We start from the raw sequence: 26,830 nt of genomic DNA, 5'->3' as shown, positions 1-26,830 counted from the left end.
GTTCAGCGCCAATTACTCTTACCTATTACCCGAAAAATTGTCAATGTCAGATGCAACTTACCAGAACAGCACTTAAGTCTTCAACTTCAAAATATATAGACTCTGTTTTTTCCATATTACTTCTAATCTTCTGAAAAAGTTTCAAAAGTGAATTTGAAATTTATTGCAATATTAACTTTGTAACTGCTGCTTTACCAAAGTATTGTTAAGTTCAAAGTTAAATATTTTGATTACGTTAGGTATGAAACCTCATTTTGTTTCGAAATACTGTGATGTATCTTGAGCCGGCACAAGGTACAAAAAGGTGTACTGAAGCAGTCTGTAAGCAAAGGTCATTACTAAACTGAAAGTCCTTCTGTTAAAATCTGTGATAAACCAAAACAGAGATACTGAATCATTTGAAGGAATATTATTATTTCTATGCAGAAAAGTTCCTATCTTCAACCAATTTCTAGCATTCACTCTGAAGAGAAAAAGTTGCGAGTATGTAGTGGAGTATTAGAATAGAATTTTAAGTAATTGGGGTTCACACCACCTTGGATTATCTGCAAAATTTCTTCTCTGTTTGTAATTTTACACTTTTAGAACAATTAAGACATGCATCTTTTATTTTGTTCTGCAAAGATTAAGTATTGTCTTCATGAAAAATTTCATTCAAATTTCTACATATATTTGCTTTTTAATGACCCCTTCATTTTTAAAAAAAAATACGTACTTGCCGTGAGGTGGTTAAAAAGGTTCTGGATTTTGTTTGGGGTTTGATAAAGTGTTGATAACCTTCCCAGCCAAACATAGAGCCTGTCACTGGTGATCACTTTTGTATTAATTTATTTGTATTTCTAGACATCTTATATTCACTGTTCCAGATAGTCAAGCAAATTTTTATTATAATTGATACCTATTTTTAACAGAAAAATGAGCATTTAAATATATATCTACATATATATAGTATCATTGCTATGTACTGAAAGCAGTTTTATTTTCCTAAAAACATTGTTTGCTTTGTAGACTGCAGAAAGTATCATACGACAGAACAAATCATTCAAAGCAGCACTGTTGCATGATAGAAGACTAAGAGAAAGGGTAAGTAATATCTAATGCATATCATATGATGCTGCGTAATTCTATGTCAAACCAATCAAAAAAAAAATAATTTTTTGACCTCACCATCTCTGATTTTAATGACAATTGGTGTAAAGGACACATATGACGAGATAAGTAATCCTGCCAATTTTTAAAATTCTACTTAAAAAATTTTACGAAATACAGGGCTGTTAAAAAAGTGAAAGTGCGAAAAAAAATGAGAAGTTTTGACATTCAATTGACTGTAACTTCTCTCCTAATTATAGTAGAATAAAAATTAAAAAACCATTATAAAGCTAAAGAATAGAGCTTTCTATTGATATAAAACATGACTTTCTTATGACAAGTTTAAGTTTCAAGGTCATTCACCGTGACTTTTGACCTTGAATGTCTCAAAACATGCCTCCTTGGAATTTTTTCAAAAAAATATATTTTATAGCTCTAACACTATTCTTCCCCCACACCAAAACTTAGACTGGGATCGCAATGGCACGGTTCTGAAAAAAAATCAAGAATGTTCACATGTTTCGCATTTGGCAATTCCATATGTCAGGTCCGTCACCTTCTTGACCTCCTCATCCTTTTCAATTTAATGAAATTTCGCGTAAATTACATATATGAAAAAAAAGTAATCCTGTCAATTTTCAGAATTCTACTTCAAAAATTTTACGAAATACAGAGTTGTTAAAAACGTTAAAATTGTGAAATAAACGGAAAGTTGTGACATGCAAATGACTGTAACTTCTATCCTAATTACAGTAGAATAAAAATTTAAAACCACTGTAAAGTTAAAAAATAGAGCTTTCTGTTGGTATAAAACATGGCTTTCTCATGACAGATTTATGTTTCAAGGGTCACCGTGAATTTCTGCCTTAAATGTCTCAAAACACGCCACCTTAGTATTTCTTTAACACTAGAACGACTGACATTTTCTGTATACCTAGAAAGACTGAAGGGGCCAGTGTGGCCCCTACCCATTTTTGGAGTGAATTCTTTTAAAAATTCTTCCTGAGGGAGTCCACATGCCTGATACACCTTCTTTCATGACTAAATAAAAACTTAGTATTTAATTATTTTTAGTTTTTCTCTCTATACTGGGCAAAAGGTTGAATTAGTTTTCCTTTCTAAGAGCAATGGCCACCGTTAGGATGGTAAGCAGTCGGTACTGTTTATAGCATTTGGATATCCAATCGGCTGCATAAAGAGGAAGTTACAGGTTAAACTAGAGTGAATGGCATTTTTTTATGCTACAACAATTAGGAGAAAGGAAAAAAATAAATTTTTTAATTGTCAAAATGCTTAGGGACCACTGTGGCCCCTCCCGTATTTCTAGGTATAAGGATCAATATTAACAGTACTATGAGGCGAATGATTAAATGATTAAACAAGCATTCAAATAGTGTCATATAACGAAAAGTCAGAAAATTCCATTAAGTTCCGTTAGATATTATCCGAGTTATTAAACAACAAACTACTCGAGGGGCCACACAGGCCCCTCCGTCTTTCTAGTGTTAAAAATATACATATTATAGCTCTAACACTTGTCTTCTAAAAATTAGGCTGGGATTTCAATGTCAACGCACTGCAAAAAAAACTCGGGAATATTTACATACATCTTCCTGTAACTCGAACTGTTGATGACTTGAAGCTCTTAGCCGGTCCCTTGGTACTTTAACAAATATTTTTATTAATTTTGGGATAGAATTTCAAACATTGGTTGTTGAACAAAACTCTGCCATTATACGGTAAGCTTTGTCATAGGCTAAAAGTTGCTGTTTTTTATTTCCAAGATTTGTTGCTAATTACAGATAAAAATTATGGTTATCAAATAAAAGTTCTGTCATATTCTAGATCTTAGTGAAGAAACCTGTTGATTTGTCAAAATATGCATACTTTTGAAGAATGCACCCAAAAAAATAAAACTGTTAGAACAGAATTAATGTAAAACATGTAACAAAAATATGTAAATTAGGATTTTTTTGCAGTACCTTGCCATTGCGATCCCAGCCTAAGTTTTGGTGTAGTAGAAGAAATGTTTTTGAGCTATATTATATTTTTTTTTGGAGAAATTCTAAGGGTTTTTGTTTTGAGATATTCAAGGTCAAAAGTCATGGTGAATGAACTTGAAACTTAAACCTGTCATGAGAAAGCCACGTTTTATACCAATAGAAAGCTCTATTCTTTAACTTTACAGTGATTTTTCAATTTTTATTCGACAAATTTCGATAGATGTTAGTCATTTGTATGTCACAACTTTCCGTTTATTTCGCGCTTTTAACGTTTTTAACAGCCCTGTATTTCGTAAAAGTTTTGAAGTAGAATTCTGAAAATTGGCAGAATTACTTATTTTGTCATGTGTCCTTGAACACGAAATTTCATGAAAATCGAAAAGGATGAGAAGGTCAAGAAGGTGACTGACCTGACATCTGGAATTGCACAATGCAAAACATACTAACATTCCTGATTTTTTTTTTTTTCAGTATGTTGCGATTGCGATCCCAGTCTAAATTTTGGTGTGGCAAAAGAATAATGCTACAGCTATAATTTTTTTTTATGAAGAAATTTAAGAGGCATGTTTTGAGATATTCAAGGTCAAGAGTCACGGTGAATGACCTTGAAGCTTAAATTTGTCACAAGCAAGTCATGTTTTATATCAATAGAAAGCTCTATTCTTTAGCTTTATAATGGTTTTTTAATTTTTATTCTACTAAGGAGAGAAGTTGCAGTCATTTGAATGTCACAACTTTTCGTTTCTTTTTCGCTCTTTTTCAGTTTTTTAACAGCCCTGTATTTCATAAAATTTTAAAGTAGAATTCTAAAAATTCGCAGGATTACTTATCTTGTCATGCATGTCACTCACATCAAATATCATTGAAATCAGAAATGGTGAGGTCAAGAAGGTGATTGATCTGACATGGAACTGCCCTGCTATCAAAAGAGCATGTAAACTATACCCGTAACGATACATTTTTCTCTGATATTAATTTGTCAGAGAAAATATTACTTTAACACTAGAATTATGGGTGGGGTCGAAGCAAACTTTTTTTGCTAACTATTCCTCCGTATTTTTATTAGTAGCGTAATCCTTCCATGGCTTTTCCTAAATCATTGTGCTGTGTAATAATATAAAGTATTCAAGAAAATGGTATTTGTTTTAAAACCTTTACTAAAGGAACCTAAACCTAGAAGTTTTGGCAGGTGTCGTTCTGACCACTTTGACGAAAAAGAAAAAAAAAATACATGGACAGTATACTGTGCAATTTAATACAAATCTTTTAGCATGAAATATTTTGCTTCCTTAAGCTTCGTGTTAAAAGTTTTCCACTGTATAAATATGTTTATTTTAAACTAATTTTTTTGCAAATATATAACATTATGTAGGTAACTAAGCAGATTTCTTTTCAAAGGGTCAAAATGACCCCGGCCGTAATTCTAGGTATACAAAGATCGTTGTAATTCTAGTATTAAAGTGATACTTTTTAAATATGAAAAGCTTAAGATGTACTAAATACCCTAATATGCAATTGCTAATGTATGAGGACTAATTTATCAAAAGGGAACATATCCATTTTCCGAAAATGTTCAGGATGTGAGAAAAATGAATTGTGGAGTAAGCGCAAAATAGTTTTATCAGCTTTTCTGGGTACAGAATTGAGCACAAAAGCACAACTACTCATGGCCCAGAGTAAGAAATGTTTGAGTAAAAAAAACAAGGAGATATCGCCATTTTAATTTTAGATATATGCATTTTGAACCAAAACATGAATGTTGAAAATTCCAATTTCACCAAAACTCGAATATTTCACCTTCTCATATTCTCTTATTGAAGTACATGCACCTAAAAGTAGTGGATTAAAATTTTAGGATTTTTGACAAGTGTTCCTTTGGATCTAAAAGTCTCCGTACTACAGATTCTTTCAAGATACGTCCTCCTTTGTTCAAAATAAAACATGCAGGGGATGGATTTGTTACCTTTTGATCAAAAAGTTGCACTTTACCCTTAAACAACATAGGATTTTCCACGTTTGGACTTTTTGAGAGTAGGTGATTTGATGAAGGTCATTTGAAAGATTTAGAAAATGTCATAAAATGAATTTTTTTAACAGTGGATTTGTTCCCTTTTGATAAATTACTTCTCATATGGAATGTAGGGTATTTAGCAATAGCCAAAATTTGTTAGATTTTCACTAGAAAGCAACTCACGAGCAAACAAATAACCTAATATTGCATAATTTAACCCATCAACAAAGTGCAACTGATAAACCTGCTGCATTTCCGCCTCTGGGGTGACGAAACGAGCATATATTCCTTTGAACTCGGACATCGGGCAGCCATGAGGCAAGAGACTAACGGAATAGCACTAGTGTAAGTACCCTAATAGTGCAACATGTCACGGCTGACAAGGAGACGGCATGACCGTGGGGTCGGAGATTTGCGTCAATTTTTCTTGTGGTGAAAGATGTTGGGAATTCAATCTGATAACTCAATCAAAACCCGAAGTTCAAAGAAATAAAAGCAGGTTTTAAGCAAGCAAAACCCAACTGAAAATTTGTGGAATGATCTGCTCGGGAAGAAAGGACATACAGACACATATTTAACAATTAAATAAACATTTTATTGAACAATAAATATGTCAAAACATTAAAATATTAACAAGTGTAAATAAAAATTCACATTCCCCAACAACTGAATAAAAAAATCCCCCCAAAAATATCAGTAGGAAACATTTCTTAAAATAGTATCATTAAAGTTCCAGTAAATTGTTTCCCATATGCAAACAGCAAAAATCTACTCAACATCTTTACAATGACGTCACATCATCGTGGTGGGTCAACAAACGCATGCAGGGAATATTGACTCTGGGGAACAATTTGTGCGCCGGTAAAATAACGGGATGACATTCTAAGTTCGAAAAAAGAAGGAAGTAAGTTTTGGAAATTTTTATAAACCTTCTAAAACTTTAGGAATTTCTCCAAGAACAAAAAAAATTAATGGCTCTAGGCCAACAAAAGAGGACCGCTAGTACCTTACGTTAGTTAAAGTAATAAGACTCAATACTCAGAAAATTATGAGAAAAATTGATTTAAAGTTGCCATGGAGTCTCCTAGGCGCCCTATGAGTTTAAAATGTCAGTCTCTTGACCAGCCGCCGCTAGCCTAGTTAGTTAAGGCGCGATCTTGTGCTCCAGAGATAGTACAATCGAATCCCACTCTGGACCTTTTTCTTTTCTCTTCTTTTTTTTGGTATCACATTTATTGGTAACGCGTTTCACCCCTATATTACTTTCTGAAATTTATTTTTGTCAAGCATCGCAAACTTTTCCATTCACTGAAAAACATTCTTCATTGTTATTCTGTACGGTTTGATTTGCCTAGTCAAGGTTTTTGACCTGTGGTCCCCTTACTGTTATAAGGGACATCTGCTCATAGAAACGGCTCTTATTATTTTTTTTTTTTTTGTTATCACAACAATTATTAAAATAGTTTCTCTTCCCAACAGAATTTTTAAGAATTTATTTACATCTATTTTTAAATTATTTTCTTTTTCTTCCAGCAAAACAATTTAAAACAATTCATATTTTTTCACCTACGACTATTTCATTACCACTAATTGTTGTGGTAGCTTTAAAATCCAACAGTTGTGCAGTCACTTGCATGGTGATGGATTTACGACTTTAAACGCAGTCACAGTGAGTTTCATGCAACCTTTCAATGACGTTGAGGTATTGTGTACAGGAGTAGCCACATCATTGTGGATGCGACTAACTTGCGTGACTTCTGTGCCAGGAAGGTCAATTTTCTTGTGACCTTTCTATGACATCGCGGTAAAGCTGTATTGTGACTTACAAGGGTGGTTACCGTGACGTAGATGCGACTAATTAATGTAACTGCCTCGTGAAAGTCAGCACCTCATATCTTGTTCCTCTGTTTCCTACAACTCCCAGCTGGTCTAGTGGTTAGGATTCTTGGCTTATACTCGGGCGGCACGGTTCGATCCCCGGTGTGGGAAGATGGGTTCCCTAGTGTAATGGTTTAAAGTGTGGACTTAATCTGTTAAGCTCAACTATCAGTGATTTCAAATGCATGTAAAGCCCTCTTTTTAATTTAATTTTTTTTTAAATTAAATGAATAAATGTTGCTGCAACTTCACATGAAGGTCATAGCAGAGTCGCAACGGTCGCTGTGACTTCAATGTGAGTCGGGAAACCGGCACTCAGTTACATGGGTTGCAGTATTGTCGTCACTGCAACGTCACACTGTGTACATCACCGCAAACTGACATTCGCAAGTTGAGGTTACCTGTTTGCGAAATCGCTTGTGACGCATGTGAGGGTTACAAAAGCGTCACAACATTGCTGCAACTTCACACGTAGGTCACAGACGGGTCGCAACAGTTGCTGTGACTACTGTGCATGGTCACGGAACGGGCGTTGGGTGACCCGGGTTGCAATTTTGTTGTCAAGTGTCGTCACACTGTGTATGTTCGCCACAAACTGATATTCCCAAGTTGCAGCCACCTGTCGACAACTTCACTTGTGACGCACACGAGGGTCACAAAAGCGTCTTATTTTGGTCATGGTGCTATAAGGGTAATAGTTGCTCACAGCCAGGGTTTGGTTTTTAATGTCAAAAAGTTGTTTTTAACGTGATTAACTAGTTTTCTTATTTTTCTCTTTTCCCCCTAAAATCTTCATCCTCCGTGATATCTATCAAAATGGTATGCTTGGTAAACATGTGAAAGACGTCAAACATGTGTTTGGCCAAAAAATTTCCTGCCTTGTTTAAGATTTCAATCTTTAGGCAATCTGAAAATATTTCAATCATTTTTGTTGTTGGAAGGTTTTTTCACCTTATGTTACTTTATATCTGCTTATTTTATTCATTATTTCAATAATATTTTTATTTCTTAAATTTATTTTAGAAAAAATGAAAAGTAAATTTAAAAAATGATCCAACTCCTAATCTTGGATTGTATTGAAACTTGGCATGGTCTCTGATGATGAATCTCTAAAGGTTTTAAGCTTTACAGCCTGTAAAATGTTTTAGAATTTCATGATTTCTATAGGGGTTAGAAATGGCTGCCTCTCTTTAAAATCACATTTGTATAGAAGTAATGAAACTGGCATAAAATGGTGCAATACAGCAAATTTGTACAAAATGGTATGTTAGTAACAAACGAAAAGCTATAACAAAACCGTAGTTTAAGTTATTTAATAGTTTTATCTTAAAAAGAGATTTTAGTTCTTTTCCTTCAATTTGCCTCGCTCCAATAATGTTTGCTAAAAAAAAACTAAAAAGTAATGCTTTAATATACTACTAATTTTCTACAGCTATCCCCATTTTTTTGAACTTTTTTGAAACTGAAATTTGAGAAAAAAAACTATGCTTTTAGAACAATATGTGCAATGTATTGATGTCCAATTATTTCAAACATAATTAATAGGGTAAAAATATCGTATTTGAAACTGGTAAATTAACCATTTTTTGTTGAATTTTGGAATGTCATGGACTCTAGGGACTGTTTTGATATCATCCATTTTCTGCATGATTTTCAGTTTTTTTTTTCTCTCATTTTAAAATATAATTCACTCATAATGGATCATCACAGTCAATTGCACCTCTCCCTGCACTTTGGAATCTACATGTTATGCATTTGTGCATGTGTATATATAATATGTATAAAGCGATTTGCCCACTGGAAAACTTTGAAGTGGTGTACCTAAAGTTATCTATTTTTGATGCGTCTTTAAAATTTTTTTAAGAGTCCTTAGAAAGTCCTTAAATTTCACTTTTAAAAATTAGTATAAACCCTGAAATAACTACAGTTGTCTAACTTTTACTCTCAGATTTTAAATATGATATGGGTCATTCTCTAGAAAATTAACTTTTGAACGTAAATATTTCAAAACGTTTTTTTTTTTTTTTTCATTCTTACATGAAAGTGTTACCTACTAGAAGTAAACATAAACAATGGCCCAGTTAAGTTCCAATCATTTTACTCATAAATTTAAAAGAAAAGAAAAATGCTTTGTTTACTGAAATAAAAAAAAGAAAAAACTCTTAATGTTTAAAAATAAAGGCTAATTTACTATCAAAGTAGTAATTTTGTTAATTGTGCAAACAATGAGCTATTTAAATGATTAGTGGGAATCTAATATTAAGCTCTCTTAATTAAAGTATGACTTATTTTTTAGTTATTCTTTAATTCAAATGTGTGTTAAAAATAGTATTTAGTAAATTTGAGAATATACTGGCAATTTATAATTTTGATAAAAATGCCTAATGTTGATGTATTTTCCCTGCATCATTTATTTTCACCTCATATATAATGACATTGATAAGGTCTGTCACAGAGGTGAGGAACTTTCCAATAATATAGGCCTAATGGATACATTTTTCAGGGAAATATTTTTTTCTTTGTTGCTACAATCTGCACATGTTAAACATATTTAAAACATGTTCACTTTTTTTTACATTAATTTACATCTCTGAAATTCAAATTCACGGAAGTGAGATATCGCAATATCCACTCTTAGTTTTTCAAACAAAATCTATCTTCTTGTTTTTCGATAGAAACATCACAACTTCTTTATGACTGAAAAAAATAAGGGGGCTCCCTTGTATCATGGAAAATAAAATGTGTTGTCATTACTGTCACGTGTTAATGAGAAATGGCGTTTTTTGTTGAGTTAACTGAGGTGAGAATTTATTGTGTGACATGATTACTTGTCCTACTAAAACGAACTAAAACACAATATGTATAATCTTAAACAATTAGTAGTATTTGAGACACTTGTGAAAGGAATAAAACAAGTTACATTAAGTAACATAAACAGTCACACCAGGTGTGTTACATGCCAGAGAAGTGAAAATTCACATGTTTTAAAATAAAAAAAATTGTTAAATTGTTGGCAGGTTTAAATCGACATATTTTTGATGAAATTAAAAAGCAATGTTAAATGAATTGTTCCTTAAAGTTTTTACACTAAAAGGCATGTGACAGAAAATTTACACTTTTTGAAGAATGACCAGCATGAGTAATTAACGGATCTTAAAATGATTTTAATGGGTTAAAATTAAGGTAAAAAGGCTTGTATCCAATGCATGCTTAAACATTAATGTTTAAATATTCAAATTACTGTACATTTCTAATATGCATTAATCTAGCTTGCATTCAAGTTGGGGTTACAGAAAAAAAGGCTTCCTTGATAGAAGTAAAGGGTGGTTGTACTCAAGAGTATTCTAGGTTTTTCATATTTTCACTCTAGGGTTTAAAGACAAAGTTTTCCTTTCAGTTTTAGCTTTAAAAATCAAACATTAAACAGATATGAGTAAGAAGAAAAATGTGCTATACAGTAATAAATGCTGTTTTTTTCGCCCTTCTTAACTTATTACATGTAAAAAGTAAGCATTTTGACCTTTTGTCCTTTTCTTTTTCTTCTTTAATTTTTCCATTAATGGAATACCTAGCTACGGATAGTTCAGTGTGAACACTGATTGTACTTACCTGTTTTTATGCATGAAAAAACTCCACATGTTGAGGTGGCACAAAAAGAATTTAAAAATCTCCCAATAATATAAGTTTAAAGCAATGCATGTATGCTAAATCAAAAATGTAAACTCTGTTTGGTGGTTCACGCTCATTTTTGCAGGGAAGCATTAATGGTTGGATGTTTTCATCATGAGAAATGTTGCTGTGCAGAAAACTGAGTTATTTTCAAGAATAACGCCATATACCATAACAGAAGCATATCGTCACCTCAGAGCAACAGTAAGATATCTTATAGTTATTCCTAGGATTAGATGTCTTAGTATTGCTCTGAGGCAACAATATGCAAATGAGGGAAATTGTCAACGAAGTCAACAGTTAGCACCATTCCCAATACATTAGTGCATGTATAATAAGATGGAGAGAAAAAAATCAAAATCTGATAAATGCTAAGTAATAGTTGCCTTTTGTAGAGATATTTGGTCATGCAAAAGGATTTTGATAGCAAAAAATATCTTGAGATTCCGCACGCTCCTTGAGGTTGACTATTATTGAATAAAAACTGGAAAAAATGATAATTTCATAGAGTATTAAAATTTGATGTAATATCACTTGAGAGTAAGTTTTTTGTGTAGATTACGAACCGCATAAGATAGTTTTCATTGTAAACTATAGTTTGAAGTTCCATACTTGCTTTGAATTTGACCAATATAGCTCCAAAATTGAATCGCATCGTGATGTTGCCATACTTTGAGGAAAAGTGTTACAAGTTATTATTTGTAAAAATTTGTTTTAATTTTCAATAATCCTCACATAGATACCTAAAGAATAAATATTAAAAGCATTTCTTATCTAGTACAAAAAAGTTGGTTTGCCACTATTTTCAAATATAAAAATTTGAAAATATAAATGTATCTTGCAACAGCCCATGTAAAGCACATCGCCAAACAAAAGAAGTTGCTAAATAAATTTGAATGGTTTTTGAGCCCTCAAACTGTAATTACATTGACTACAATAAGGAGGTTGACAGGCAAGTTGAACTATTGTCTTGACTTTTGACAATGTTCGACCTTAGTCATGTGGCGTAAGATTTCTGGATTCTAATCTGGCTCAAATAAATTCATCCCTCTTGGTTACACAATAAACTGTATCTGACTCTTCTCTTGTCTAGTTTTACCCATTGTCTCACTGCTTTAGTATGACGTGAGGTTTTGAAAACCATACAATTCTGTAGGTACACCATCAAGCACCGTTTCCTTCAAAGTTTTTTCTGAAATTTCCTTTTCAAAAGGTGGAGCCGAGTTTTCCCACTTCTGCTAATCGATGAGTTCATGGTAATCGCTCAGCTTGGAAATTTAAATCTGGAATTGTATACTTTTGTTGTCCAGTAGAATTCTTCAAATTTGTCGCCTTACTCCGGCGTAAACCAAGTTCTCTGATGATGTTTCGATCTTCTGCAACCTCCAGTATTATATTTTTTAGATTCTCAAAGCAACCAGTGTGCAAAACCACAGTATTGTAGATGATTGAAAAATAATCAGAGAACTTTGTTTCCATCGGTGTATGATGGCTAATTCGAAGAATTCGATTGGACAACGACAATTTTCAATTCCGATGGTGGGAGACTACCACAATTTCTGTGATAGGTGGAAGTGGGATAACTCGGATCCTTCACTTAAAATGATATGGTATTTGATGGCATGCCTACTGAATTAATTGTATGGTTTCCAAAACCTTACGATAATACTTAAGCAAGTGAGACAATGCGTAAAATTAAACAAAGAATTCATTCATTTTTTTCATTCACAAGTAAGTGCTCCAATGAGGTAGTGGTATTCACGTAAAAGTTATTCTAAAGCCCATTTCCGAAAATGGGCAAGGTTGACATTAAATGGTACTATTCTCTTCGTGTGATAAGGTCATGAAAATTTTTATGAAGTCATGAAAAAGTCTTGGAAAAGTCATGGAATTTTTTTATCCAAATAGAGTATGAACCCTGATTTTACACCCAATTATTTGTTTTAAAACAAATAGTATCTCCTTTAAAGACACCTTTGTAAAAAGGCCAGATCTAATTAAGGAACATTCACTTTGATCCCAGTAAATGTATCCAAGAATTTTGTTCCAGGTCAAGTCACAATGTTGATCTTCATTGTTGAGCATTTTGGGAGTGATGTATGTAATAGTTTTTTAAGAGTCTGTAGTGAGATTTGTGGTAGTTCTCATTTTCAGTACTTTGTTATCTTAGCTGAATTTATTTTCTATGTGCTGTTTTTTGTTTCAAACTAGCTTCAAATAATCTAGTATACAATAAAATTTTTGATAACCAGGTCTTACTCATTATCATGCTACTTATTGTTAGTGTTATTTATGTATTTATTTTTCTTTTTTATATTTTAGAAATTTGGAATTGTTGAAGGCAAAAGCTTTAAGTACTTGAAAGATGCTGCAGAAAAATCAAAGCTGAACACTGGTCACTATACTCCTCCTGGTGGAGAAACTATACAACAGGTTTATTTCATATACTTCTTAAAATATTAATGTACTTGGTTTTTGTCTCATGCAATGCTTCTATGGCTGCACCGAACTGCAGCAAAACTTTTTTTTTTTTGTTACATCCTCCTGCAGTTAACTCCAAATTTATCCACAGAATGGGGTGGTACGGTAACCAAGCGAATTTGCGGATAATCCTCAAAATAGGTAAAAAACAATACTACTGTATGCAATAGCTTTAAGATCAATAGCACTTGCATCAGGGTTTGCCAACATATGTCACTATATATTTATTTTGATACATATTTTGAAATCAAAATAAATATCGATTTTTATTTTGAAAATATCATGATACTTTGATATTTGTTTTTTGAAGTATAAGATTTGTAATATAAAAATTATATGTATTAATCATATTAATATTACTCATTTATTATTGAAAACAGTCAAAAGTAATATACTATATTTATGTAGCATAATAATATATCGTTTATGTAATGTAAATAACATAATATTCCTGTTTTATTTTATATTCATAAATTATTAGTAATGTAACAATTTTAACATAGATGCCTAGTTGAAAGTTAAAAGTTGATCAGCAAAGTTTATAAACGTACACAGTAGGAGTCTAGCTTAGATATGACTTTCCTACTAGATTCTTTTAAAACTTACATCTATCGCTTTCCCAGAGATAGAACCCGGGAATGTGGCATCGTCTTTGACAAGATTAAAGAGCTAATGAAATTACCATAAGTTCTTGCACATTATTTATAGGTTATCCATTAGAAATGTAAAATTAATGCTGTGCAGATTATATGCTGTTGTGGATTATCTGTGCTTTTTTTTCTCTATGCAAAAGTATTGTACCTCAATTTGCAGTATGATTCACTAATAGAGATTGCTTTGCTGCCTCTTGGGTTATTTATTTGACATTGCTTGAATTTTTCTTATAGGCAATTTAGGCTACGTAAGATAAACAACCCTACAGGTAAAGAAGGAGCAGTCTCTATTTGCACAAATTGTTTGTAGTGATAGGATTAGTACATTTGTCTGTACTCTTTGTCCTAAATTAATTTGCCTATTGTAATCACATTTCACAAAGAAATCTTTATTTTTTAGATTAATTATAGCATTAAAATTCTTTGTGTTTTTAATTAAGTAGCTAAAATTGTTTGTTAATTCAAAATCAGCTTTGTTTTTTGACTTCATATTATACAAAGATTTTAGAACTTTGGGATAATCTATAGTAAGTTACATAATTTGAAATCTGAAGTGTATTGGCAAGTTTTCGATATTTGTCGATGCCTCAAATTATTAAAAGCTCCAATCAAATTTTTCTTTGAACTATTCTTATCAAGATTTTTCTAGAGAATATAATGTGATCTATTTTTTAACTTATATATGCAGTAGGCGCTGCTTAGTGTGATTATGGTTAATGTTATGATTCTATCAGAATCACAAAGTCTGACACAGTTGTATATTACTACTTGTTTAAAAAAGTCTGATATTGTAATCAGCCTTCATTTATTGTTATCGCTTTTTTATAAACTTTCAATTTTTCCTCCTTTTTTGTTCCTCAATCTACAGAAATACGAGGGCAAACCAAGACAAGACTAACTTTCTGTGTATCATTTTATGGTTTGCAATAGCGATGCACTCTTTTTGTAGGAATGAAACAACAGGAAGTGTTCTGCATAGAGATGCACCAAATATTCGATTAGTATTCGATATGCTGCATATTCGGCAGACAAACCGAATATTTGGACTGTTATAACACGAATTCCATATTACATGGTACTAAACTTGAACTGAATGCTACTCTGTTTTGATGTAAAACAAACTTTAAAGTATTGAATTTAATTTTTTTCCATACACTGTTAAAAAACATATGATATTAACTCTAAAAGGGTTTTAGAGTTAATATCATATTTTTTACTTTGTTATTATGAAACTGATACGAAAAATTGTCTGTCTTAGGGTCAAAATTTTGGTTTGCCCGTATGACATTAAATTTTAACTTTAAAAAAATCTATTTCTCATCAATGTTCCAGGGTTGCCAACTACTCCGCATTTTGTGGAGTTGCTCCACAAAATTGCGAAATTCAGCAGCTCCACAATTCCAGCCAAGCGTTTTCAAGTGATTACTCATAGACCGGGATCCCTTGCCCTTTTTCGTTATTCATTACTAACAAGCTAATTTTCCGTTAGTAGCTTCATTTTGTTGAGACTCCCTATGTTAGCCAGTACAAAAATTTTGTAAGTGGTAGCTAACAGGGGTAATAAGGACATAGTTTGTTGATTTGGCGGTTATCAAATATTTATAACTAACTGATTGTTTCTCATAATAACTATCTAAATTAGCAGAAAAAAAAAATTGTCCAAATGCACGATTTGATCAAAGATGTCCTATTTTTGCAATATGTACTATTTACGAAGACATGAAATATTATTACTAACAGCTGAATTTTTTTTGGTCAGTTAATATTTATATAATTTAACACACATTGTCCTACAAATTGCGTGGTATGCTTTTCTGGTCCCACATTCCAAAGTTGTCAATACCACAGGACCCTTTTTTTTTAGTAACCGTAGGACACTAATATCAAGTGATAAATTAGTGTGTTTTGTACCCAAATAAAACAATGTCCTACAAGAAAACAGGTATATATCACTAGTCCTACAATAATTGTTATTTTCGTTTTCCTATGTGAAACAGAACGTAAAGTGAAAATATATTTATTGAAATAAATCAACTTTATAAGTAATAGAAATTATTTTTATTTTAAAAGAAAAAGATTATTTCGCCCCCCCCCCTTTCCCCCAAAACCCGACAAGCAAAGTGATGGGATTTTTTACCCCTTTTTGCTGGGAAGGGTAAGAAGTAATTTGCAACAGGTTTCAACATTTTTCTTTGGATATTTGGGTTTGGCCTTTCTTTTTGGCCTAATTTTACTGTACTATATGCATTATGCTCCATTTTTTTAGAAAAATATGTAAAGTATAATGTACTTACTAAAGTGATTGTTTAAAAAAAAAAACAATAATTTTATCATGGAAATACTCCATTTTTTTTTACATAATTGTGTGAAAATTTCTACTTAATAAATTATTTTTCATATATTTTAAAAATAAAATTAAAAAATAGTCAATCGAGTTACCTTTCATAATATAAATATTTTGATTTCACTCTAAATTCTTTATAGCAAAAGGAATGATACCCGATTGTGTCGTCATTCCAATTTTCTGGTAGTACAACATTACAATATTTGTGATTGATTCTTTCGAGCTGATAGAAAATTTCGACAAGAAAGCAAAAATATCTTGCGAAAATGTCTTTATTTTTTTCGCATTTCTCTCGAAAGCAAGGGTTGTCGCACAATATATTGCATAAAAAACACTCCATTATTTTGTAGCAATTCACAAAGTAATTGAAATTATTTCAGCGCGATAAACACGTGGTCAACATAAAATAACTTAGCACGGTTATGGTCGGCTCCAGCGTAAAATACCTGATACACAGTTAACAATTATGTGCGCATGTGTACCAATATACCTGAACTTTGATTGTAAAATGTAGTGAATGAATCTATTTTCAGTTGTATGAATTTCAAATTACATTGGAGGATCGGCAAAACATACCACACAATTTGTAGGACAATGTGGGTGTTAAATCGTATAAATATTAAACTGATCAAATAAAATTCAGCTGGTTAGTAATTATATTTCATGACCTCATTATTGATACATGTTAGAAACGGGGGACCTCGTAGATAAAATCTTGAATTTTGTAGGACAAATATTTTTTCGGCTAATATCAATAATTATTTTGAGAATTAAAAAAAAAAAACCCCAGTTACTAATACATTTTTTATTATCATCAAATCAACATATTATTTACCTGCTCCTCTTAGTTACCACAATTGAGCATTTTTGCAAAGGAAACTGTTGGGCATTTCATTGAAATGAAACTACTCACAAAAATTCAACTTGATAGTAATTATTTTTATATTTGGGATTTGTACTACAACTTTGGAGTGTCGGACCAGAAAAGCATACCACATAATTTGTAGGACAATGTGTGTCTTAAATTGTATAAATATTAACTGACCAAAAAAAAAATTCAGCTGGTTAATAATTATATTTCATGACTTCGTAAATAGTACATGTTGCAAAAGTGGGACATCTTTGATTAAATCGTGCGTTTTGTTGGACAATTTTTCCCCCGGCTAATTTAGATAATTATTATGAGAATTATATTTAAAAAAAACAGTTTGTTGATTTGGCTGTTATTGAATATTTATAACTATGTCCTTATTACCCCGTTAGCTACCGCTTACAAAATTTTTATACTGGCTAATGTTGGGCGTCTCGACAAAAAGAAGCTACTAACGGAAAATTAGCTTGTTAGTAATGAGTAATGAAAAAGGGCGAGGGATCCTGGTCTATCATGTCAAATACCACTTGTGAATGTTCCTTAAACCATTACTGAGCTGCATCCAAATGTACGCTATGATAATTTTTTTTCCCTTTATAGAGATCATACCAAAAGTAGCAAAAACAGTCGAGTCCATTCTAATAACTTTTCTCATCAGAAAAGATCACATTATCCCACATTTTACCTATAACAATGTATTTTTAGCACACTCAACCCTTAGTCTGTTCTGACCTTTTTAAAGATTAGGTCATGACATTAGTTTCATATGAAACTTTTTCTCTTTTTGTAAAACATGGTGAAAGTTCGAGAAAGGCATTGTAACTTGAATTCCCTTCTAATATCTTTTGATGTTTAATTTTTTTAGGAAGCTGGTCTTATTATGTGTTTCACACATACAGAAACAGCAGGTTTCCTACCTGTTTGTCTTTGTGGTTCTTATTTGCCGGTAGTTTTGAGAAAACTCTATTTGTTGCTACTTAACGTTAAGTTTAGTAGCTAGCGACATGACTGAAAAAATAGAATGTGATGTCCCCAATTGCTTACTAAACATTAATATTGTTATATAGTGTGTGTGCAGTACAAAAAACAAGCCAAATTTTGCTTTATAGAACACACAAATTAATGTAATAGTTCTTATAATTTTGTCCATATAACAGGGGTGTCTAAATTATAATTTTATTCTATGAACACAAAATTCTTATATATTTCCAATAGAAGTAATAAAAAACGTTCCTTTTACCATTAATTTCCATTTGTTAAATTTGTATAACTTTGACCAAATGCTGCCAAGATTTGATGAGTTTTCTTTTATCCTTATAATTTTGGCTGCCAGTGTACAAGGTATAAAAACAGATGAATTGACGTCTATGGTTTTTAAAAGTGAACTGTATAATTTGCTAAATTGAGTGATAAAAGTCAATTAAATGTTTAAGTGCATTCACCATTGCTTTACCTTTGCTATAAATCTAGAAATTAATAACTGTCCTATTAAATAACATAAAAAATTAGTCCAAATTTGATATTTTTACTGCTAAAAATTTTTCCTCTTATTTTCACACCACAAAAGAAAACAAAAACAAGAACTATTTCTTCATATTTAACATGAAAATCAGGATGAACATGTATACTTGCTGAAAAGTGATCCTCACAACACCAATGAGAGCTTTGTTTGATAGTTTATTGTTCTTTTTCTCATCCCTTCTTATTGCATTCATCAATGCTTTGTGTTTTGTAGTATCAAGGGTAGGAGTTGTCCTAGAAATCCTAAAATTTTCATATTTTATTCCCTATTTGCGTAGCAAAATGAAATTCAACCTAAAATTGAAACTTTTCATGATGAAAATGCCTGTATTTTAGGACAAAATAAACTTCGTAGATCCTGAGAATTTTTTTCTAAAAAAGAAAGAAAAACCTATGCTGCTGCTGCTTTTTTCTTTCTTTTTTTGAGATGGGGAGGGATGCAGTTAACCAAAACATATGCTCAATATAAAACTTTTATCTATACTTTGTAACTCTTGCTTCAAGAGTTACAAAGTTCTCCTCTGCAAAAAAGATACAAAATAAGAACCCAAACATAAACACTTGGTTCAAAAAATGTATTTAGAGCAAAATTTAAATGGGTTGTCTCCAGGTGGGAAGTAATATTTATTTCTATAGTGCTTGTGTTGTAGTCTGAGCATTAGTTTGTTCTTCCAGTACGAAGAGTCAGTTTGCTTTGTGTTTCTGTTCAGTGAAGTTAGATTATTTCTTACACTTATAATTTTTAAATTAAGTCACTAGCTTTTTGCTTTAAAAATGTAACTGGTAATTTATTTTATTAAAATGCCACAGAATACAAAATTCTCTTCCTTGTGGTTGGAAAAAGCAGACAGAAATAGATGCGAAATCAGCACATGATGCTGTGCAGAAAAGGATGAATTTAAAGCATTTTGTTCTGTTTGTACATTATCTTTCCAATACTGATAATCAAGGATTTTCACTGGTATTGTCTCATGCTGAATCCGATAGACATAAGACATTAACAAGTAGCTTGAAAAATCAAGCTATATTTTAAATTCCATGATCTTTGTCTTCTACTGAAAACAAATTGGATATGATGAAGCAATTCAAAGCTTTTGTTCCAAATTCACTCCAAGATAAAATTTCGTAAGCGGAGGTTTTCTTAGCTTTAGTTGTGGTATAAAACAATTATTCATTTGCATCTTTAAATGATTTATCTGTAATTTACAGGCATATTTGATCAAAATGTATCAAATTATCTGATGAAAGTAAAGTACGTAATAAATTTTGGACTTGTTCCCTACTTTTACTCCCTCCTTATTAAGCATATTTTTTCAACAACAACAAGGCAAGTAAAGAAGCAGTTGGACATACATTTATCCTACTGGTATGTAATGTATATTTTTACTTCATACTGGTCACTGTCCTAAAGAATAAAAGATTGAATGCATTCTATTGCTCTTTTCAAGATTGAATTTGAAACGTTTTATCTTCCGCTATGAAAATCAAGCTTATAAATTGCATTTAAGTTTTAAAAAAATTTGATACAGTCAAACCTTGATATCTCAAACCTCCTTATCTCGAAACCCTTGATGTCTCGAAAAAGAAATTTCCCCTGCATTTTCTATAAAAAAACCCCTGTGTGTTTTCCATAGTTTTCTCGAAATTTATTTTTCGAAACCCTTGATATTTCAAAAATTTTGCACAGAAGCAAGTTTCAATTGTTGTTTTTCTTTGGCAATTTTTCTAGTAAAACCAGTTGCAGGGACAATTGCTTGACGTTTTTCTTCCCTTTTCTTCAAAATTTTGTGAATAGGGGATTGGAGCAAGATAATAGGGGAGTGTTGGTATGAGGGGGGTGCTGTGTTTTCCCCAGAGTTTAGAATCTTAATGCATTTTTGTCAAACATGTTGTCTACTTTGAGGAAAGGGGTTCGATTTTTCGTCTGTCGGTTTTCAAGCGAAAATGGAAAATGTTTTCCTCATTTTCATTATTCTGCTTTTTTAACTCCTACAAAAAGGGCTGCTGAAAACGTTTTGAATGTTAAGAGCTACTGGTTGAAGATAAAACTAGAATTTTTAAATTTTTAGGTGAAAAAACCAAGTTGAAATTATTGTTCATTTCAAAATCTCATCCTGTGCACTTTCGACAATGTATAAAATTTCAAATCTAGTAAAATATTGAAGACTACTTTATTGATCGTAAATCAAAGTGGTCCCATAGTGCATATATAAATGCATATAGCGTACATGTGTGTAATTGTGAGAGTTACTAGTGTAATTTTTTTTTAACCTTGCTAACTCGAAAGTGCGATATCTCAACTCTCCCCCCCCCTCATCCCAAGATATCGAGGTTGTGCTGTATTTGTTGTCCTAAAAATGTCCTAAAATTTTATCAATTATGTCCTGATAATTTTGAGATCACCACTCCAACCCCTGGTAGTATGCTTTGGAACACTAAAATAAATCTTTCCAGGGGCATTATTTTTGCAAGAAGTGACAAGTAGATATTTATAACTACTATTTTTAGTCCCTGCTATGATAATTTAAATGTAATAAAGTTTGATCAATAGAGAGAAGTAAAACCACAAAGATAAAATGCAAACTGCATTGGTCTTCTACTATAAGCAAACTTGCCATATTGCATAGTGTCATCACAGCAGCGGCCATATTAATTCCTCATGTTTTCTTGCTCAATTTTTTGAGTCAAATTTAAACATAAATAACTTTTCTCACAGAGCTTGTATAATTGAAAAATATTTATGGTTTTTCATGTTTTTTTCTGCTCTATAATATGGAACCAAAAACTTAAAAAGGTGCAACTAGCTCATTTGACGAAGCAGCACAGCCAGAATCAGGCAATACATCACTCATAACTTGGCTGAATGGATATCCAGAGATGAAAACATCAAAGTGGCTACAACTATATGTGATGATGAAGTATGCTAAGTTGCATCTTATTCTATTGTAAAAGAAAACAATGAAGCTGCATAAGATGAAGATGAAAGTGATGCTGATTACATAAAAAATCCTCCAACTGTAACAGAAATGAGAGGTGTGCTACGTGTCTAAGAATTTTTTTTGAGCAATCACGATTGCTTATTGCTTTTATTTGACTGTTTTTGGCGTGCTATCATTTTATTTTCCCACCGCCACCCTCCACACCATCACCATCGACCGGGTCCTCACGATGCTGCTCCTATAGCGAAAGCCGTCCCCAGGTTGCATCCATGTCCTACACACACGCGCATACACACACATACACCATACACCTATACGCACACATACACAAACACATACACACTCATATACATACAGACACCTACACATACACAACCTCCCCCCCCACACACACATTCATACACACAACTACCCACACACTTATGCCAGCACACAGACACACACATGCTTACACACACATACACTTACCCCCTACACACAAACACACCACACACAAACACACACGCCTACATACACACACTCGTGATTGCGAAAAACATAATTTGAATTCAAGATGTCAAAATTCAAATTAATTTTTCTTTTCTTTTTTTTTGGTGCAATACAGGCACTACTGATGATTTTTTTAAACAACACTAGTATGAAGGTTTGATAAACAATTTGCTGGGACAAAAACATTTCAAACAATATTGAAAAAAAAATATTTTTTTTCCTTTTTTTTCATCAGGAGTTATTCTGATATTTCCATTCTGCTAATTTAGTAATTTATAGTTTACATTTGTGTTTAGTTGACTCATTATAATTCTATTTTGCAGTGGTAAAATAAATGTTTCTCAATTGAAAAAAAAAATCGTCATTTTATCTTGTGGATTCTTTTGGGTTGCTGTTATCATTTTTGTATTTGTCTCAAAGTGATTACATTAAGCTGCACTTACTGTGTGTGTGTTGTGTGTGTGTGTATATATATATATATATATATATATATATATATATATATATATATTATTTAAATTAACTGAGCAACATTTTTTTTTTTTAATTTTATACTTTACCTGAGCCGTCCATGATTTACTTTAATAATACTTTTCATTAAAATCTGTGACTCAATTGCCACAGCCAATTGGTTCATTATTGCATAGAATTACACCTAAATAAAGTGAATGTCTTCTAATCCAAGACTATTACAAAATAATATTTTATGTGCTCCAAAATCTTCTGCAAACTGAGGTCATTGAAGCACTGCATATGCCTTCATTATGTTTTTTATTTTATTTATGTTCTTATATTTTAGGTTTATGAAAGAGCAGTTTCTTTTTTCCATGATTTATGTGAAATGGTTAAAGAGAAAAGTAAATATGAAGCAGTAAAAGAATCTGCTGTTAATGGAGTTAATATGAAAGGGGCAGTAGAAAATGGAAAATCAATGGGTCAGAAAAGAAAATGGGAAGGCAGTGAAGTAGAAATGGTTCAAAATGTAGAGTGCCAAACCAAAATTAATAGCAAAATTTATGTGACAGAATCACAAAAAAAGGAAGATTTAAGTTTTAGTACAAATCCTGAGCATGAAAGTTCTGATAAGAGTGAAAATATCTTCATTGAAAATGGAAGCGATATTTCTCAGCAAAAGGAGGTTATGCTAAAAGTCAAGAAAGAAGAAAATTTGGCCCAAAGCAATTACTGCTGTCGTAGAAAATATGATCATGATGATAGACAATTTTCAATCATGTTTAGTGATGATACCATTCGTTCACAAATAATTTCAAGCACAAGTGACTTGCCTAATATTGAATGCCCTAATGTGTCTTTGTCCCCTTTAGTTGATCAGAATTTCATTGTTTCTTCTGCCTTTTCTAATTCTTCGCAAGATGGCGATGTTCAACATGAACGGCGATTATCTGTCTGTAGTTCATGTGATGATGTAGATAGTGGTCCTACCCTTGTGGCCAATATTCTTGTAGTGAGTCATGGTGGTTGGCTTCGTGAATTGTTTCGCCATTTTGTTGAAGATTTGGAGTGTTCAGTGCCTGGTGGTAAAAAGCAAGCTCTTCGCATCAGCCCAAATGCAGGATTATCGAAATTTACTGTGTCTTTGGAAGAGCATGATCGCCATCCAAAAATTATATGTCTCCAAATTCATGATAAGCAGCATTTAATACCATCATATTCTGTCAACACACTCAATACTAATGTACTCAACCCTAATGAGGTTGCACTTTAATTACCTCATTTGTGAATAAGTACTTGGATGTAATCAAAAATATGCAGTTGACTGCAAAATTGGGTGTGTTGTAGGTTGATAGATTTATACTGTTACTTACTTGGTAAAAAGATGTTAATCTTTGTGTGTTTTTTATTGTAAATATCATAATGATAGTTTTAACTTAATGCACATTCACATATTTTAAGCTTTTCATATTGCACATAAAATCTAGTATTTATTGTCTACAATTGTCAAAGTACAAATTAATGTGGTCTCACCGAAAGCCTTGTTACTTTGGCTTTTTCTTTCATATTTGAAGTGTGCTTCATGCTAATGCTTTTAATGATTTTTTTTTTTTATTATTTCAGTTTCTAATGCTGAAAAAGTAACAATATGATATTAGTGTAACTGTTCTTTTTGTCTTTTAACCATCAATTTTTCAGAAATATAATTCCAGTGGCCATATGTTGAAAGGACAATACATTTCATAATGAGTAGTGAAAGAAATTGTAAAATATTAGTTGCCTTATTGTTAAATGAGGTTTTTTCCTTTCCTGTTCTCTTTTTCTGTTATACTCAACTACTTTATATCTGCTCTTAGATTTCAGTGTAATATTTTTAGATATTTGCCTAAGATTTTTAATGTAACTATTTTTATATTCTGTATAGTTTTGAAATTATAGGTGTTACATTAAAATGTTTCAATAGTTTTAATTGATGGTGCTGTAAAAATGAATTCATATAATTGTGAATGTGCATTAAGGTTATGTGTACTTATGAATGAATGATGGAAAAATGCAGCTTATCATTCTGTTAGTCTGTGATGATTTTATATGCAATGTTATTTCCCCAGCACTCAAATTTTTAAAACTGTTTAGGGATTTTGATAAAATGGCTTATGATGTGCTTAAACAAGACTTGTGCTATCGCAAAGAAAGAACTTTTGCCAAAAAAAAAAAAAAAAAAATCCTCTAGTGATTCACATCATTTTTTGTACAAGCTTCTTGGTGAATCAATTCCTAATCCACTACTAAACAAAATAGTTTATGGCCACTGTTATGTTTTCTTGTGAAATTACTTTGTTTCTAATGGTTTCTTGTAGATTTCACTAAGCTACAAACTTGTAAGTAGATGCCGTTATTTTATGCTATATTTTGCTGTAAGCTGTGAAAATGGTAGTTTTAAGCATAAGAATTGGGGTGGTTGTGCTTCAGGGGACACTGGAATTTTTAGAATTTTCATTTTTCTTCAAGAAAATATACATGGTTTTATCTATATTTCTTTGTAGAAATGTAGATTAGGTAATTAGATAGTGGTATTAGGACATTTTTTTTTTTTTTTAAGTTCTAGGAAATGGAAAGAAAATCAGTTACAGTGTAACAATGTTAAGATTTTACTGTGGCAACTTTCCACTTGTTTCTTAAACTTAAGCACAATCACCCTTGTACGCTTGATTTCTATTGTGTAATTTACACTGATGCTATTAATTTTATATTACTGTCTGCAGCATAATTGGTCTGCTGAAATATTATCAAAAATTAAAATCTAACTAATTGTTTGATTTGCAATATTAATTCTCCATTGTCCCAGATTAAAGAGGTGAAAAAAAATTAGGATATGATTGTTTTTTTACTTGACTTTTTTTATTGCTAATATTATTGCTTCCAAAGGAGTGTGTGCTTTGATTGCTTTACAGCTACATCAAAATTATTTTTTCTTAGTTATGCCTTGCATTATAAACATGAAATATGTGTTCACATATTACTCAATCTCTATGCAAGTATGTCAAGCATGAAAAATGCAAGTACATCTCATTTGATTACTAAAATGTGCCTTTGAACTCTGAAAAAAATCATAGATAAATAGTATGTGCTTGTATCATCTTTTCCCTGCTATGCCATTATGAGTTTCCAGTTGCCAAACAGTCCTTCATCTGTTTCAAACATTTTAAGTACTTTTATCTTTTTGTGCATTAATCATTCATTGATAAATGAATTATATATTTTTATAAAATAGGTTACTTTGTAGAAAGAATTCGAGAACTTATTTTGAAAAACATTTGCAGCACTTTTTTTTTTTTTTGATATCATTGAGCTTTAATGATGCTTTCCATTTTTTGATGAAGTACTTGTTGAAAAAAAATTGTGGTATTCATTGTGCAATTGTGACAGCTCATAACTTTAATAAAATTTCATTGCGATAAAGAAATGACACTTGAGTAGTAATAACATTTTTTATGGTACAAAGAATGCCCCTTTTAATAGTATGGCGGGAACGTAAAGTATGTCATACTTAACCTTCTGTTAGGTTACGCACTTTTTGAGACTGTTGCTCACATTGCACTTGTGAGGTGTTTCCGGCTTTTTGAAAACTGAGCTAAATTTTTTCTAGCTTAAATATTTAATTTTGTTATTTATTTATAGTTCTTAGGAGATATCAAGTATTCACTGATTTGTAGCTGGTGAAATTTATTTTAAGATTGTGTTACAACTAATCTTATGTTAAAAATAAGGCTTCCCAAATGACGATAAATTTTTAGAACTTTGAGAGCATTGTACAGGAATGTTTTATGCTAATTTTATATGGGTAAAAGAACAGTAATATTTAAGAGGTTGCATGTGTGTGTGGATTCAACACTTTCTGAACTACAATTTTTTAAAAGCAGAACATTCTTTACAAAATGTATTAACATGACTCAGTTTTAACTTTTTAAAAAGTAGTTCAATTATACTTGGTATTTTTTCAATTATTTTTGTTTTGCATTGCTTGCTCTATTTTCTTTTCTCAGCTCGGGTGTTACTTTATATGCATTTCCTGTGTCTCAGAAAGATTTCGAGATTTCTGCCATTTGAAGGCAAAGTACTGAGGAGAATTTCCTCATACTGCTGTTCCCTGCCAGGTGTTTATAAAATTTCTTGCATTTACTATTGAGTTGGGACTTTCCAAAAGCATCCTAGTAATTGCAGAAAATGAGATTAAAAAAGGAAACTATATAATTCATAAAAATATTATATCCATAATAATTAACGCCAGCTCGTTGCAACACTTGAGAGGTAAATGGAACTGCTGCAACTGACATGGACATGTTCGATCGAAGCTCAGCAGTGCAATGAACTCAGAATGATTGGAGGTTTTGGAAGATAACATGAAGCTCTGCTACCGGAAGCATCAATT

At 31.7% G+C, this 26,830-nt stretch overlaps 1 protein-coding gene across 1 annotated transcript in view; it reads left to right on the top strand.

Moving 5' to 3' along the window:
- The window catches only part of LOC129233058 (fructose-2,6-bisphosphatase TIGAR-like), a 68,695-nt gene extending 44,840 nt beyond the window's left edge, over positions 1 to 23,855 (top strand). Inside the window, exons 4-6 of the mRNA XM_054867139.1 lie at positions 1,009 to 1,083; positions 12,973 to 13,083; positions 22,748 to 23,855. Coding sequence (XP_054723114.1) covers positions 1,009 to 1,083; positions 12,973 to 13,083; positions 22,748 to 23,674 — 1,113 coding nt within the window. The 3' untranslated portion in view covers positions 23,675 to 23,855. The remainder of the gene's footprint in view (positions 1 to 1,008; positions 1,084 to 12,972; positions 13,084 to 22,747) is intronic.
- Positions 23,856 to 26,830: the final 2,975 nt, after the last annotated feature.

This window comes from Uloborus diversus, unplaced genomic scaffold (genome assembly GCF_026930045.1).
Source record: "Uloborus diversus isolate 005 unplaced genomic scaffold, Udiv.v.3.1 scaffold_153, whole genome shotgun sequence".
Lineage (NCBI taxonomy): Eukaryota > Metazoa > Arthropoda > Arachnida > Araneae > Uloboridae > Uloborus > Uloborus diversus.
Note: the sequence above shows the minus strand (reverse complement) of the source record. Positions and strands in the feature narration are given on the sequence as shown.